Source organism: Jaculus jaculus, chromosome 1 (genome assembly GCF_020740685.1).
Source record: "Jaculus jaculus isolate mJacJac1 chromosome 1, mJacJac1.mat.Y.cur, whole genome shotgun sequence".
Lineage (NCBI taxonomy): Eukaryota > Metazoa > Chordata > Mammalia > Rodentia > Dipodidae > Jaculus > Jaculus jaculus.
Window position 1 is genome coordinate 244198021 of NC_059102.1, and position 17842 is coordinate 244215862.

The 17842-nt window shown below is 49.2% G+C and overlaps 1 protein-coding gene across 3 annotated transcripts in view; it reads right to left on the reverse strand.

Annotated features, from left to right (window-relative positions):
* Window positions 1-17192, reverse strand: part of Nav1 (neuron navigator 1) — a 204140-nt gene extending 186948 nt beyond the window's left edge. For all 3 annotated transcript variants that reach the window (XM_045152017.1, XM_045152013.1, XM_004670693.2), the window contains exons 1-2: window positions 16456-17192; window positions 10678-10781 (exon numbers count right to left, since the gene is read on the reverse strand). In XM_045152017.1, coding sequence (XP_045007952.1) covers window positions 10678-10781; window positions 16456-17177 — 826 coding nt within the window. In that variant the 5' untranslated portion in view covers window positions 17178-17192. The remainder of the gene's footprint in view (window positions 1-10677; window positions 10782-16455) is intronic.
* Between the last annotated feature and the right edge of the window lie 650 nt (window positions 17193-17842).

A 17842-nucleotide genomic window follows, 5' to 3' on the forward strand; every position in this document is an offset into this window, starting at 1 on the left:
CAACTGTGGGCATGAGATGGGGATCTCCAGGCAGGAAGTATGTGCTTGTGACTATGCCCATGTGTTAGGTGGAGGCCCCCAGATTGCTTGTGTGAGCACATATCTTTTGTTATGATACAACCCAGAGTCAAACTGAGCCTCCATGCAGACCTGGGTATTTTCACATCACTGAGTCAGAAGGCTCCGTGAGACCTTAGAGCTAATCTTATGCAACATTTTCCCTCAGGGCAGAATTGACTTATTTGTAATAAATTCTATTGCTTCACTGTGGGCTAAGCAAATCCCCAAAATGAGAATAAAAACAAGGCCTATAGCAGCTCAGGTTGTTTTGCCAAACATTCTGGTAATGGCGCTGAAGACACATAATACTGTCAGTCAGGTTCTTAAAGAGGTACTGGGCTCCAGATAGTTAAAGATAATGGCATGAACTAAAACACAAACAACCTTTAGTCCGCTTTACTTAAGGGGACGCAGCCAGGACAACAGGCTTGGGAAAACCTGGCCTGGCATGGCACAGGCAGAAAGGCACTCTCATTTGGTGGCTGCTCTCTCTCATTGGCATGTTGGCACTTCTGTGCTGCATTAGAGATTTTGTTAAGCTTTTCAGTGAGGCATCAAACTCAACAGAGGGATGCCATAGTTGCATACTTCAATGACTTTTATAGAATAATCACTGGCGATTACTTGGCGTACCAAATTGGCTCTGCAAATGCAAAGAGTGGTCATCGGTGTGGTGGGAGGGGCTTTCAGAGCCATGATGCGAACTTCCCCTTCCCAGGGCCCGGTCTTGTCATTCCGAGCTTGTCAGGCCTGGGCTGCCTCCATGCAGACCATCTCTGCAGCAAGAGGAATGCAGGAAGCTCCCAGCCTTTGTGTAGACCTGCTCTGCCTCCGTGCCCACCGGGGCTGAGTTCTCCTCCTGCTCGCAAGTTCCCTGATCTTCATTTACACTGAAGAACGCCTTCATTTTCTTCTCCAGGTCTCCATGGTGGTGGCAGAATGATTAAGAGAAGGGTTGGTCTAGCGTTTCTTAACTCTTCCCTTTTCCTAGAGCTTCGCCTGCTCTAGAGTGGAAGACTGCCACTCACTGGTCCTACCCGGGGCCCTGACCTTCGGCTCCCTTCGGCTCTCTCTAAAGTCCCAGGCTCCCACCACCCAGTGCCACGCACAGATGAAGGACAGCACTCTTTGTCTCTTGCTGTTGTGGGTCACCTCACTCTTCAGCTGCCTCTCTTGGAGCTTACTGGGCAGCCTTAGGGGGCTGTCAATGGAAGACCCTAATCCTCTTATCAAAGAGCCATATAGGGTATGGAAGGTATGTTCTAGGTTCTGCAAAACAGGCTATCAGCCTTCCCTGGACCTTCCAAAAAGACTAGTGCAGAGATATGAGGAGGGCTGGCCAGCCATTGCTTAGCAGGGCAGAGGTCTGGAATCTAGGTGTGGTAATTTGAATATGCGTCCTCCATAGACTCAGATGTTTTATTAAAGCTTGGCTGGAGGAGGTGTCGGTTGGTAGGGAAGGGATCCTGGGATCCAGCCCAAAGGTGTATTTGGGAGTGGATCTGAATTCCAGCCTAAAGGTATATAGAGAGGATTAAGCTCTGCCTGGGTCCCTGATGCGTGCTGCTTTTGGAGGGGTGTGAGTGTGAGTGTGAGTGTGTGTGTGTGTGTGTGTTGGTCTGGTGTTTTGCTTGCTGCATTTTTTCTCTCTGCTTGGGTCTGTGAAAGGGAGCCAACTTCTGCCATCTATGGAACTTCCCCTGGATCTGTCAGCTTGAAATACATCACTTCTTCCCATCAACTGTGTCTGTTTGGAAGTTCATCCCAGCAACATGGAGCTGACTACAGCGCTAGGTCTTCAGGTGGCACTTGAGGTGAGGCTCCCTGGAGCGACCATAAAAGTGGAAGTCACTATGGTGGAGGGTTAGCAAGTGGTACTCTGCATGGCCTCTCTGAGGTCATGTGAGGCTGCAGCCCAGCCTGGGAGATTACTAGGAACCTGGTCACCTCCTGTGGTGGTTTGATACAGGTGTCCCCCATAAGCTTACGTGTTCTGAATGCTAGGTTCCCAGCTGATGGATATTTGGGAATTAATGCCTCCTGGAGGGAGTGTGTTGTTGGGGGCGGGCTTAAGGGCTTTATAGCCAGTTTCCCCATGCCAGTGTTTGGCACACCCTCCTGTTGCTGTGGTCCATCTTATGTTGGGCAGGGGGTGATGTCCACCCTCTGCTCATGCCATCGTTTTCCCCTGCCATTGTGGAGCTTCCCCTCGAGCCTGTAAGCCAAAATAAATCTCTTTTTCCCAGAAGCTACTCTTGTTGGGTGATTTCTACCAGCAATGCGAACCACACTGCAACACCTCCCATGACACTCAGAAACTCTTTGCAGTATATAAAGAACTGAACAACGGACTGGGCTTTCCGGGGAAAATCAAAAGCAATTCATATCTGGTAGGAGAGTGAAACTCCAGTCACCTGCCAGGAAGGAGTCACATTCAGGGACAGACAGGGATTGGAGGAGGGTGGCCATTCTCCAGGAACGCACAGAGGGGCATTTATTCATCAACTCATCCTTCCTAGTAGTAAGGACTCAAGGTGAAGGCAGACTGCCCTCAGACTTGTTGCTTGTGAATTCAGGGGGTATCGTGGGACCAGGGGTCCTCTTCTGCTTTCTGGGTGGGAGACACACTTCAGGACCGAGGCTTCTCGGGGCTCCGTGACAGCTGCATGACTGCACGCTGCATCACTCCGGACTGCTTCACAGACCCCATCAGGGCGGAGACCTTTGGCTGTTTTCTCCAAGCATGGAACCTAGCACATGGTAAGTGCTTAATGTAAGTTTCCAAGAGCAGGGTGTGGTGGCACATGCCTTTAATCCCAGCACTTGGGAGGCAGAGGTGGGAGGATCACCATGAGACTCCATAGTGAATTCCAGGTCAGCCTGGGCTGGAGTGAAACCCTACCCCGAAAAAAGCCAAAAGTAAAAAAAAAAAAAGTTGCCAAGGAGTATAATTTTCTTCTAGGGGTAGGCAGGCCTTGATCTTCTCAGTACAGCAAAATAAATAAATAAATAAATAACTGGGAGGGTAGGCCTTGCTAACCCCATGCATTGTACTTTCACAGTTAGAAACACTACATAGAACCACGCACACACTTTGTAGAATGGGAACAGTCTGGGAGAGTGGGGGTGCCTGATGGGGATAGCCATGGGGAAGGAGCTCCAGGTGGTATGACTCTGCAGTTCTTGATAATCACTAAAACAACTCTCACTGGGTTCAATTCACTCCTAAGAGAGAAATCCCACTGTCAGCCAAACGCTGTCATGAGGAGTCACTCCGTCTACTAGCTCCCCGTGCCCCTCCAAAGCCTTGGAACCCAGGTCCCTCTCAAGTCTATTTCAAGCCCCTTCAGCAGGGAGCCTCAGCTGACCTTGCTTCTCTAGCCTCTTCCTTCAGGCCCCGCCCAGTGGTCGGCTCTGTCACACTGGTCCCACTGCTTTTCCCCGGCCACGCATCTTCCTCTCCAGTGAGGTCACGGCTAAGGACATGGTCACTGAAGACTGGCTGCCTGGATTTAAATACTGGCTGGACCGCCTTGGGGTATCTGTGCCACAGTTTTCTCATCTTCAAAGTGGTCATGATAAGAATAGCACTTTGGGCTGGTGGGATGGCTTAGCAGTTAAGGCGTTTGCCTGTGAAGCCAAAGGACCTAGGGTTCGGTTCCCCAGGACCCACGTAAGCCATATGCACAAGGTAGTGCATTCATCTGGAGTTTGTTTACAGCAGTTGAAGGCTCTGGTGCACCCATTCTCTCTCTATCTGCCTCTCTCTCATTATGAAATAAATAAAATCACTTTAAAAAAAAAAAGAATAGCACATCACTGGATAACAAACACTACTGAGTGAACACTGAGAGTTACCACATACCAGGCTCCCTCCCTTCTAAGCACTTTGCCCATGCGATGCATTAAATTGCCACAAAACCCGTGGAAGAAAGTGCATTTATTATTTATATTTATATTATTTTTATATATTTATTATTAAATAATAATATTAAATTTTAATTAAATTAAATTAATAATAATATTAAATTTTATATATATATATATAAAATTTATTTGGCTTTTTTTGTTTTGTTTTGGTTTTTGGTTTTTCGAGGTAGGGTCTCACTCTAGCCCAGGCTGACCTGGAATTCACTATAGAGTCTCAGGGTGGCCTCGAACTCACAGAGATCCTCCTACCTCTGCCTCCCGAGTGCTGGGATTAAAGGCGTGCGCCATCATGCCTGGCTATTGAGACAGAGCCGCATGTATTAGGCTGGCCTAGAACTCACTCTGTAACCAAGCATGGCTTTGAACCCCTGACCCTCCTGCCTTTACCACTCCTCCCAAGTGCCGGGATCACAGGTGTAAGCCACCACAACCAGCTGAGCAAGGGACCTTTATGACTCCAATTACAACCAAGGAAAGGGTGGGGGGCACTGATGGTTATATAAGTTATTCAGCCACAACTGGCAAGGGAGGGAGCTGAGAAGCAAGCTAGGGGAGTTAGGTTCCAGCCTTCACACAGTTGTTGGAAGGATTAAGTGTGCTTATGACAATGCCTGCTTTACAAAAAGCCACAATAAGTGTCAGCTGCTGCTCAAAGTATTCTGCCCTCCCATCCCAACTCCTGGAAGCCTCCTTGGTCCCATACGGCTGCTCTGTTTACCAAAAAAAAAAAAAAAAGTCTCCAGAGCCCTGCCACTCTGTAGCCTCCTTTGCCACGCTGAGGTGTAAACCCCCTCCAGCCCTAAAGCATGGCAAATATCAACCACCCTGAACTTGCTCTGTTTTCTAGTCAATTGTCTGCATGTCTCTCTCCACGGTTGGCTGGGACATCAAGCTCATCTTGGCTTAGAAGTCCCCAGAGGGCAGGGAACATAGCAGTGTGAAGTCAGCATGAAATGACATGGGTCTGGAGTGACAGAGATGCCAGTGACATCCTGGGCTCTGCTGGGACTGTGGCTCACTGACCCCATTTCTTTCCCCGCCACTTGGCAGAGGTTTAGGACGACCGAGCCGAGCTTGGACAGTGCGCAGTTACCACTGCGAGCCGTGGTGGCAGATGGGAAGGGGCGAGAGAAGAAGGGCGTGACCTTCAGACGAGAGGCTCAAACCCTGGCACAGCCCCCCCCCAGCTGTAGGTCTTCAGATGGGTTTTCAGAGCCTGAGGTTGTGCCTCTCTGCCAGCAATGGGGCCACTGGCCACACAAAATGGTCACGAAGGACTTGGCGTAAGAAGCGCATATGCCTGCACATAGCAGGTGTTCAGCAGACGGTGGTCACCGTTCCCATGGGGTTTTGTGCTGGGCAGTGAGAGGACAGTGACCTTGGTTTCAATTCACCTGCTGGCTCGCCATCAACCCCACGCAGGCTCATCGCTCCCCAAGGGAAACAAGGCCAAGTTCAAGCGGTCTACAGAGTCCGTTAGGACTCGCTCTGTGGGTCCTCTTTGCTGTGTGCTTGCACCACAGGGCTGCGGCTGTGAGCCCTGAACAACCTCCTCCCCCTCGCAGAGAGCACAGTGCCCACACCTTGCTCTCGCTCTAGCCCAGGGCACACCAGATGTTCACGCTTTCTCAGAATAAGGACTCTGCCCCCGCCCTCCATCCACAAGACATGAATTTTTGGCTAAACGGTGGAGTCAGCTCAACAAGGGAAAGAGAAGTAAAACCACCCCAGTGGGAGACCAAACTGTACAAGGCCCCTCCCAGCCTCTCTCTCTCTCCATATATATATATATATATATATATATATATATATCCATATATATATATATGGAGAGAGAGAGAGAGAGAGAGATAGATATCAACACTTGTGTGAGAAAAAGGCAGGGAGAGGCTCTGGCTGGTTCCTCCATGACACATGGATGATGAGAAAAGACCCCTTCGTTCTGCGTCCACTTAGCACTCCTCCAAGCATGCCGCAAAGCGGAAGTCATTAAGGAATCTGTAAACCCCGAGGCGACCTTTCCCAGTCCTGCACACAGCCTCACACATGTGGGCATGCAACAGAACCAGCCCTGGCTTCCTTGCCTGTCCAAATTAAGATCTGATGGGAGTCTGTGCAGGGCAGGCCCCAGCGCTGAGTGCAAGCCGATGGGCCTGGTGCGGGGCTCTGCTCGTCTGAGTCAGGCGGACTCCAGGACAGCGCAGGCTCACAGACACCTGTGGGCTGGCGTCTCTGATGCTTGCTCCAGGGGAAGAACGAACAGCTGCCTGTGGATAGCTTTTGGGGATGTATGAAGACCAATAGCCCCGCACGGTGGCAAGGCATCATGGAAAATTTTCTTCCTGTTATGTAAAGATTATAAAGTGTTTGTTTGGACTTTATTCCAGGCAGAAAAAGTAAATAAATGGCACAAGGCAGAGAAAGCTCTTCGAGCCTTCTCCTGTTCTACCCCTCCTAGGGCCCCGCCCTGCCTCCTCACCCTGAGGATCACAGAGGAAGAGCGGAGGAAGACCTCAGTGGGAGAGCTCAACTCAGCTCGCAGAGGACGTGTGAGTATTTCGACGGCTGGCTCACTCCAGACAGGCAAGGAAAGTCTCCTGTCCCCTACACATTGACACAGAAGTAGCCTGATCAATAACTGGGAAATAACTGTGTGGGGTACTCTCCAAGGCACTCAATTCTCCATCCACAAGAAATGGCAATGAGCCCATTGCCTCTCATGCTGCAGAACCTAGGGCACCCTGTTTTATGCATGCCTAGCACAGCCAGTCAGTTGATCTGTAAGGTCAGATTATTGGGAAGGGCTTTGGGGGCTCCAACAGATTCTTTTCCCAGTGAGTCCCTAAACTGTGACCTCCTTGAAGGTAGGTCAAAGTCTCACTCATCTTCTAGTGTCCAGTCCAGTGTTTGGCACAAGGTAAACACTCACTGGTGGCTTGTTAACTGAATAAAAGAACACACGCACAAGTGAGTCATGCCATGCTTTGAGTCATTTTGGCGTAAAAGTAAGGAACAGAATGGAACCTTTCAGGTTTCTCTTCTCTTCCTCTCTTTTGTTGTCTCCAGGCTCAGAAGAGTGTGGGCTCCCCGACAAAGAAAACAAATCCTAAATCTCTCACCATGCAACCTGACAAAGAGCTCAGTAGATCCTCAAAGATGGATCACCATGACAACCAGTGAGCACTACATGGAGGCAGCCCATGAACCTTGACCCCTCCCTGGGCATCTTGCAGGATGCTGGTGCTTCTCACTACTCTCTGTGACACTCACTTCAAGAGTTCCGAGGCTTCCTGCTCCCTTCCCCATGGATCACCCACCCTATGACCTAGCAGACACCTTAAGATCTAGCCAGTGAGGGTGGTCTTCCAGATGACAAACTGGGGGGCTTCCTAGTGCCAGTCTGCAGCAGACATGAAAAGCAAAAGTCTTCTTCCTAGCTCAGGGGACCATAATTAGGAACAAGTGTCTGGTTAGGTGGATGGAGATCATTAGCTTAACAATGTGGTGTACACATAAGGAAGCCATTACACTAACAAAACTGCAAATGTAAAAATAGAGCTCCACATAGTTTCCTGGTTACCACATTCTAATTCTGTTGTTTTGTCAGTGCCAGTGAAATTTGGTTTACTTTTGTCCTCCGCCGTGCCCTGCTGTCCTGCATATGTACTTGTTGTGGGAGGAGATGGTTACCCAGTAAATGCCCAGACCCTGGCTCAGGACCACTGTGAGGCTTGCCATGAGAAGTGAGTGCGGTGAGCCACTTCATAGGCTGTCAGGGACACCTGCCCACCTACTTATCAGTGAATAGAGAAGGTGGAATGGTGTGCCATTGGTGCCAAATGATGTCATGATCAGGCTGTGTTCTAAGTTCCACTTTTGCCCACTAGAACAGGGCATGGAGATGAAGCTGTAAGAACAAGCCTCTGGATAATTTGGGGTTTTCCAAAAGCAAGTTCATTGCGCACTAGTAATATAACACAATACACAGGGTCCTGGTTCAACACCCAAGCACCACAAACAAAATCAAATGGATTATTTTGCTAGAAAAGAATGTCTTTGGGCCTGAGAGCATGAAGAAGAAAGCTGATCCCTACAGTGTGCAGTCAGGTGGGCCCCTGGTGTACACATGAGGGACTTCAAAGTGTCAGCCAACGCACAACCCTAAATGCTGCTAAGAGCTTAGAATGTGACCCTCTTAGGAACTAGCCAATAGTACATAAGGCACTTGTTCATTTCACTCCTAATGTGTTCATTCAGGGACACTGAGCTCTGAGGATAATGCTGGGAAAGTGCCTCTACCCTTGCCGAATATCACTGAATTGGATTTTCAAGCAACCTCTTGGTCAATCTCAGTTCTCTGGGTCTCTTAACAGTGTAAGTGTACTGGGTGATATAATTGATGATAGGTTGACACAGAGAAGGGCATATGTGTGGAAGTAGGCTGTTAAGGTGGTCCCTGAGGGCTGGAGAGATGGATTAGCAGTTAAGGCACTTGCCTGCAAAGCCAAAGGATCCCAGTTTGATTCTCCAGGACCCATGTAAGCCAGATGCACAAGGGGATGCATGCATCTGGAGTTCATCTGCAGTGGCTGGAAGCCCTGGTGCGCCCATTCTGTCTGTTTCTCTCTCTCTCTCTCTCTGCATCTTTCTCTCTCAAGTAAATAAATAAACTTATATATGTATATATATAAAATGTAGTCCCTGAGGACTGGAGAGATGGCTTAGCAGTTAAGGTGCATGCCTGCAAAGCCAAGGTTTGATTCCCCAGGACCCACGTAAGCCAGATGCACATGGTGGTGCATGCTTTTGGAGTTTGTTTGCAGCAGCTGAAGGCCCTGGCGCTCTCATTCTCTCTATATATATCTGCCTCTTTCTCTCTCTCTCTCTCTCACACACACACACACACAAATAATAAAAATAAAGTTTGTCTTTTTTTTAAAAGTGGTCCCTGAATCGGAATACCATGCTGGAACTGAAAGGGAAACTAGCCCATACCTGGCTAACCCCAATAGTGCCGGGAAGCTTTATGGGACCACTGGAGGAAAATGGTCACCAACAGCACAAATAAGCAGGAGACCCTACAGAGTCCGAAATCAGCCATCCGGTGAAGAAGTCCACACTTGTGCAAGAGTGGCACGCAGCCTCTGCGCGTAACCAACTGTCCTCTGATTGGACATGAGGCCTGCTCAGTGGGAGATATCTCATATCTGGTACTGGAAACCAAGTCAGAATCCCATGGTCAGGAAATTCATAGACTCTAGAGAAAAGCCCCACTGCTCTCTGGAGAAGAGTGGACTTGCACACCAAAAAAATTTCTTTAAATCACTCAAATTTGCATACTCCCCTTTAGCTCAAGCTGCTCTCAGTTTTGTTCGGAGAGTCTGCTTTATTTTTGTAGATGGCAGAAAAAATGGAAGACAACCAAGATCCATCAATAAGACAAGCTAGCTGACTTGCCCACCATGAGATGTGCAACCTCTACCACATCTGTCACAGCCCAGGAGAAACTGCACAAGAAGTGGCGACATGAACACTGCTCTTACTGCTAGCCTGACAACCAGCCCCAGGTTGATGGTGACAAGCACAGTGATCAAAACAGAAATCCAGAGGCTGCAAAGAATTGAGCACTATATTAGACTGTCAACAGGCCTCTATGACTCAGGGAACATTACAGAAGAGGGGGTGGAAAGATTGTAAGAGCCACAGAGTGGATAGGAATACCCTGAGGCACAGTTACCCTCCCCCACCCGCACACACACTACAGGGACTGACTGAGGTCTTCATGACCCCACAGTGAATACCATAACCCCATTGAAGAGGGTCTCCACGGCAATGGGTTGAGGGGATAAATCAGAATAGCCTGTTATAATTAATATAAAACAATGATTGATATAAAAATCGTGATCAGACAGCTAGCTAGGTGGCTCTGGGCTGCCTTCCTGGCTGTCAGCACATTCATTTAGAACATGGGCTTTGCTTGGATCTGGCTCCTACTTTCCCAGCATGTTACCTTTTTGTAATGTTCTCTCATGTGATAAAAACACACAGAGAGGGCTGGAGAAGATGGCTTAGTGGCTAAGGCGCTTGCCTGCAAAGCCAAAGGACCCCAGTTCAATTCCCCAGGACCCATGTAAGCCAGATGCACAAGGGGGTGCATGCATCTGGAGTTTGTTTGCAGTGGCTGGAGGCCATGATGCACCCATTCTCTCTCTCTCTCTCTCTCTCTCACTACCTCTTTCTCTCTCAAATAAAATATAATTTTTTTAAAAAATGCAAGAGATTTCCATAAGCCTCTGAGCACTAGGTAAACACAGCATTGACCCCTCTCAACCACCTTCATATTCTAACCCCAAAGTGCTCCCAGATTTGAAAGCCTTACCCTGGGTTGAGTTAAACATGGACAAAGTTGCCAAGGCAGTGCATGGACTAGACTAGTGTCTCCCTGTCCAGAGGTGGACCTCGGCTGGGTTTGATGACACACACCTGTAAAATCTCAGCCCTTGGGAGGCTGAGACAGTTTGATGCCAGCCTGGGCAACACAGTGAGAGCCTGTCTTGAAAAACAAAAGAAGAAAAAGGAAAGGAAGGAAAAAGATAGACCCTAGGCCCAGGCCACTTCTTCCCCGTGGTGCCGAGAGTCCAGGCATTGGCTGTCATAGGGAAAGTCTTCCCTAAAGCAAGCACTTACCCACACCCGAGAAGCTGCCCTCAGTCCTGCTGGGGGGACTGGTGTAGCCATCAAGGGCATAGCTGCTCTGGGGGACGTGGCCAGGCTCCTGGTCTGTCTTCAACCTGTGGAACCAAGAAGGAGTGGTTACGCATGGCCTCCAAGCCCCCATGTGGGAATAAGAAGGGGCGGTCACTCATGGCCTCCAAGCCCCCATGTGGGAATAAGAAGGAGCGATCACTCATGGCCTCCAAGCCCCCCGTGTGGGGATAAGCGAACCCTCTTTGAGGTTGGTTCTTCCCTTCTGCAGCTCTCTGGACTGGCCACTCTTGTGGTACGTGTGCATTCTTGCATGCATTCCAGCAAACAGCAGGCCTCCTAAGCAAAGCTGAGCCAAGAAGGAGCCCCTGAGGACACTGGAATGTCCAATGCCAGCTGCCCTTAGATGTTATAACCATCCCCAAAACACTCATTGGCAGCAGAGCAGAAAGATGCCCGAGGAGCACCAGGCTTGGGTCCTCTGCCCTGCCGCGACGCTCACCCTCAGCATGCACACGGGTGCTCGGCTGAGGGCATGCACACTGGGAAGGGCTGACTCTAGAGCTGGCTCCCCTGACTCCTGGCACTTGGAGGGCACACGGGTCACCACGGTACTGCCTAACTCAAGGACACCAGATCAAGAAAGAAGGAGGGGTAGGCTTGTCTAGAGTCATAGTGACTCCTGGGAGGACAAATCCATGCTGGGCCTGTGGTGGCAGCAGGAAGGAAGGGTGAGGTCCCTGGGCACCGGCTACCAAGAGCAAGCCGACCTCTGTGCAAAGCCTCAACCATACAATCGCCCCAGGAACAAAGACTACGGGAGCTCTCATTACAGGCAATTACCCCAAGCTTTCGGAGCTGGCCTGCACCCCGCCCCCCAGCACCAGCCCGCTGTCGCCAGCTAAATGGACCCTTTGGCAGCTTGGCAGGAGGGGGGAGGGAGGACTTGCAGGCAGGAGAGGGAAATGAGGAGCTGTGCCAAGGGACCCTGGAAGTCTCTAGTGTAAACTGAAAAATTTATCTTTCTTTGGTTTTTACTTTTTATAATACCTCGATGATTCGGACTCTGGGCCCAGCTTTGCCATGAGGTCACCGTGTCACCCAGGCAAACCTCTTCCCTCTGGGTCTGCCTTCCATCATCAGTGAAGAGATGACCTCTGAGGGCCAGGCTGGGGTTGCAGTCTGACAGTCTAGGTTGCAGGAGGTTTCTGTGGCTACAGCGTGTCTCTCTTGGTCATCGGGGCAGTGTTGAACTGTAATGTCTGTGTGCCCCACAGGGCAGGGTGGGGAGTACTGAGGAGGCAGACTTCATGCTGGTCTCTGAGGGGGAGATTGGTATGATGGGGGCGCTCATCTTGTTCAAATACACAAGACACAGGGGAAGCAAGAGGGAAACTAGAGCCAGGCGTGGTGGCGCACACCTTTAATCGCAGCCCTCGGGAGGCAGAGGGAGGAGGATCGCTGTGAGTTCAAGGCCACCCTGAGACTACATAGTGAATTCCAGGTCAGCCTGGGCTAGAGTGAGACCCTACCTCGAAAAACAAAAATAAAAATAAAACAGAGAAACTAGAGGGAAAATGAGGTGGCTGATTTCTTGGAAGAAATGGGTATGGATTTTTTTTTTTTGCATGTGTGTATATATGTGTGGTTTGTGTGTTCATACACGTATTTGCGCATGTGTGTGAGCAAGTGTCTGTACATGTGTGTGCGCATGGATGTGAAGGCCAGATGTCTATGTCAGGTGCCCTCTCTTGCTTCTCTACCTTATTTTTTTATTATTTTTGAGACAGTCTTTCATTGACTCAAAAACTCATTGTTTCAGCTAGATAAGCTAGCTGACAAGCCCCAAGAATCCCATCATTTCCTCCCCAACACTAGGGTTATGGGGCGCTCCATTATCCCTGGTATTGAATGTGGGTGCTGATGATCTGAACTAGGGTCCTTATGCTGCTACGGCAAGCATTTTATCCACTGAGTCATCTCCACCCCAGACTTGAATTTTTTTTCTTTAATTTTTATTTATTTATTTGAGAGAATGAGAAAGAGGCAGAGAAAGAGAGAGAATGGGCATGCCAGGGCCTCCAGCCACTGTAAATGAACTCCAGACGCATGCACCACCTTGTGCATCTGGCTGACATGGGTCCTGGGGAATCAAACCTGGGTCCTCTGGCTTTGCAGGCAAGCACGCCTTAACCTCTAAGCTATCTCTCCAGCCTGGAGTTGGATTTTTGAAGTAAGAAATGCAACACAATGGTGAGAAAGTAAAAGAACATCCTACTGGCAGAAAGGGAATTCTTCTATTTATCAGAGAAAGAGAATGGGCACACCAGAGCCTCTAGCTACTGCAAACAAACGTCAGACACATGCGCCACCTTGTGCATCTGGTTTATATGGGTACTGGGGAATTGAACCTGGGTCCTTAGGTTTCACAGGCATGCTCCTTAAACTGCTAAGCCATCTCTCCAGCCCCAGAAAGGGAATTCTATAGAATGTATCAAATGTTTCAGTGGGAGGCTGGGGTAGGGCAGATGAACTAGGCTGGAAACGGAGAGGGGAACTCAGTAACCAGAGCTTCTGTAGTCACCTGGGGCTTTGAAGAAGACCAAGGTGCTGAGGGCTGTGGCAGACTAATCCTCACAAAAACAGTGTATCTACAAATTTAAGCAAACAGATGGCATCTCCTTGGCTATGACACTTAGAAGGGTGGCCCATCCAAGCTTTTGGCAGAACTGCCATGGCAGCAGCTCTTGGCCCTTTAGGATGCGGAGGGATCCAGCCCACCTGCCTACAGTGTCCTAGGGCATGCTCCATCCGACTCTCACCCTAGCTGTGACGCACCCTCCAACCATCACTGAGGGCCTCAAGGGGCCTGTGTCCAGAAGGAGGGGTGGGGGAGAAAAACTGCTATTAGAGATGTGGGATGTATTTCTATTTCTGTTCTTTTTGTTTTTGTTTTTTTTTTCAAGGTAGGGTCTTGCTCTAGCCCAGGCTGACCTGGAATTCACTATGGAGTCTCAGGGTGGCCTCGAACTCACTGCAATCCTCCCACCTCTGCTTCCCGAGCGCTGAGATTAGATAGAGGTGTGTGCCGCTACGCCCGGCTATTTCTGTTTAAAATGCAAACATGCAGTACATGTTTGCTGAGTGAAGGAAACATGGTTCTGTTGCAGTTCCATTGAAATGTCCCGATGAAAATATTCTGACCTCTTTGCAAAATATCAAGCTCTAAATATACCAGGGGACTTGTAGGGTGGATAATGTAAAACCTTAAGCAATTTAATGCCTAGACACTTTTTCCCAAAGAATGAATTTAAGATGAAGGAAATGAACTAGGAGAAGAAAGTCAGTTGCCAAGGAGGTATTTAACTGATGGGGAAAAGCTAATTCAAAGGAAGGTCATGGCTGGGGTGTTGTTCTGTGGTAGAGTGTTTGCCTAACATGAGGGGGAGGAAAAAAATCATGGGGGACAGAAGTGAGTGGCTCCCTAATAAAAGGGACATCTGTGGATAGTACAGTTGGGGACGTGGGTACTCAGAAGGCACGGCTGAGAGCCGGGGAGCCCCTAGCTAAGAACGCTTTCAAATCAGCTGAACCCCTGCGGTTAACAGAGAACTCACTGCTGTGAAGTCAAAGTGTAAGCATCTCTTCTTGGAAAGTTCTTCCTACATAGCTACGAATCTGTCTGAAGCTAACTTTTATTTTATTTTTATACTTTATTTTGAGCTAACTTTTAACCACCACAGCACTGAGTCAGCACTTTGGAGCCGCCCCAAGTGAAGTTAATTCATCTTACAACATGACAACCTCTTAGGTATTTGTGGACAGCGTTCAGACCCTCAAAACCTTCTCTTTCCAAAGCAAACTTCTTTACTTCCTTCCATCATTCCTATAACACTTTTTGGGGGTTCCCTTAACCTTTCACTAAGTATTTTCTAGTGTGTCGATGTCCTTTTAAAATGGGGTATTTGGGGCTGGAGAGATGGCTTAGCGGTTAAGCGCTTGCCCATGAAGCCTAAAGACCCCGGTTTGAGGCTCGGTTCCCCAGGTCCCACGTTAGCCAGATGCACAAGGGGGCGCACGCGTCTGGAGTTCGTTTGCAGAGGCTGGAAGCCCTGGCGCGCCCATTCTCTCTCTCTCCCTCTATCTGTCTTTCTCTCTCTGTCGCTCTCAAATAAAAAAATAAAAAAATAAAAAATTTAAAATGGGGTATTTGTAAGTGAATGTAGAACTCTAAATGAGATCTGGCTGCTTGCATATTTGAGTGGATGGATATTAATTTTCTTATCTGGACCCCAATACCTATTAATGTGTATAACATTACATTTGATTGTCCAGAGATCTAGACACAAGCTGGCTTCTAGTAAAGATGGAGGTTCTCAGTGGCTTTTTTGCCCACTCCACCTATACCTTGGTGCTGATATATAAGCTCTTCTACATCCAAAATACAACTCAACAACTGCAACCTGCATTAGCATAGGAAAAGATATACAGGAAGTAAGTATAGTCAGGAAAGTATTTAATTTGCATTTGGGCATTTCTAAATGGTATAATCATTAGTAATTAAAGTTTAGTTTACTTAATGTGCTCATATTAGTAAAGAGTTATTTTTACTTAAAAAGCATAATTGCCAGGTGTGGTGGTACACACCTTTAATCCCAACACTCAGGAGGCAGAGGTAGGAGGATTGCTGTGAGTTCAAGGCCACCCTGAGACGACATAGTAAATTCCAGGTCAGCCTGAGCTACAGTGAGACCCTACCTCTAAGATAAACAAACAAACAAACAAAAAAGCATAGTTGACTAAGTGTTTTTCTACACAAGTAACTTGCCATGTCTGAAAAAAAGTTGGAGAGATTGGCACGTTGACCACATTGCTATGAATACTGGTCAGCCACTGCCAGTGACGAACACTTACCTAGCTATTTAAGCAGTACCAGAGACTGCCAACGTATCATGTTCACAAACACATGCGTACGGCCATGTAAAATGTGGAGCAGGGCTGGAGAGATGGCTTAGCGGTTGAGCACTTGCCTGTGAAGCCTAAGACCCCGGTTCGAGGCTCGATTCCCAGGACCCACATCAGCCAGATGCACAAGGTGGCACATTCGTTTGCAGTGGCTGAAGGTCCTGGCAAGACCATCCTCTCTCTCTTTCTCTCTCTCTCTCCATCTTTCTCTCTGTCTGTCCACTCTCAAATGAACAAATAAAAAATAAATAAATAAGCGATGTGGAGCAATCAGGTAAACAGCAGAGAAGTGGACAGAGGGATACACAAAATATGCTATGAGAACTCCACAGAGGATCAGTCAGGATTTTGCTCAACCTACTGAAGGCCCAAGCGCTCAGGACAACGCAGTCTGATGAACAGCAGTGGTGAAAAGTGGCCCACGTGAGTTGGGTGAGACTGAAGAATCTACTGACCCACCCCCCTGTGCATCCGGCTGCTTAAGCGTCTTCAATAGCCTACTATATCGTGTCATTTCTCAGAGAACCGGAGAAATGGGCATTTTAGGGGTATACTCACGAGTCCCTGCTTTTCATCAACTTCCCAGAACTGAGAAAGACCAGAGAGCTTGAATTATTCGTTTGTATTTCCAGTCCCATCTCATCTTGCCAGACCTCCAACTTTCTGGGCATTCCCTTGCTTTTAACTTTTCTGTGCCCTCTGGTGTCACCCTGTCATCAGAGTCTCCAGCCTTGTGGTCCCCTTGGCCCCAGCACCATTCTCCCTCTTTACCTCCCAGCCTGCTCCCCAGCTCACCTGTACTGGAAGGGAGCCACCGTGGCTGTAACCGGCTGACTCTGCTGATGGGCTGAGGAGAAGCTAATGACTCCCGGGCTGGCGGAGGGCCGCGTGCTCTGCATGGGGCTGCAGACTGGGGAGGAGGACTCTTGCCCTTCATCGGGTTCTGAAGATGCAGGGATCCCAGGACTTCTGTCGCTTACATCTCTTTGATCTTTTCCTGTGTAGTTCGGAGGCTTTGGACCTTCTGGAGGCCCCGGTATTCGAGTTTCTCCATGTCCCTGAGAGCTTGTCCGGGAAGGGCTCCTGCCCCGGGTACAGTGGACTGGAACTCCTTCCTGGGCCTTCTTCCTCCTCTGGGTAACCTGTACCTCCCCAGCTCGTCTGGACCTGGCCTGGCCAGAGATTGCAGTTCGGGGAGTTACCTTGGGGCTGTGCCAGGGGGAGCTGGGGAGGAGGCTTTCATCACTCTCGGCCAGTTCTCTTGCTGGCCCTGCAGACCTGGCGGTGCCTCTTCCCCTGTAGGCCTTGGGAGAGGAGTTTCTGGAAGGGACCGCAGCTTTTCCAGGTCGAGGCGAGGCTGCTCGCTGGGGGCTCGGGGCCGAGCCAGCTTGGCGTGGCCGCAGCTGGGGAGAAGCCCCTGGGGTATGGATTCTGGTCTGGGAAGAAGCTCGAGGCACGGGGATAGAGGAGGCATAGTGGGGTCGGCTGGCCGAATTCACGTTGGCCATCCCATTCATGGTCAGTGACAGGGGTCATGCGGCACTACAGTCCTGCAGAGAGGGTAGAGAGGGAAGCATGAGATAGTGTCCTTATATAGATAACAGTGGTGCCATTGCTGCACCCAGGCTGAGAATCACAACTGCTGGGCTCGTCCTGCATCAGCCATGGACTCCCTGGTTGGCGGGAGGGAAATCCCCATACCCCTCTCTCTCTGCTCTACCAGGCTGTTGTGAGGCTGCCATGCAAGATCACCCATGAAAAGGCTGTGAGAATGTACTCAAATATACATGGGTTTGTTTAGTGTTCCATGACCGTTCCTCTCCAGTCACTGGAGACAGACTCCCCTTACCAATCAGACCTTTCACGGTACTCCAAGTCAACAACAGGACACCTCTCTAGAGGAATGTAATCTTCCACATGCTATTGGGCCCCCAAGTAGAACCGTCAATCACAATCCCCCCAAATTATAAACTTGTAACTGGCAAACCTGTTTCCGTGAGGCCTCTCTCTGCCACTGGCTTCTACCATTCTCTGGTTCTCCATGCTTGGTTTATCTTGGACCCACCTGCTGTTCCTACCCTACAGTCACTGGGGATGTGGGCGCTTGTCCCAGAGTCTTCATTTCTACTCATTCTGTACCTACTTCTTACCCAGGCAAAACTGACCTCTGTCACTGCCTGAC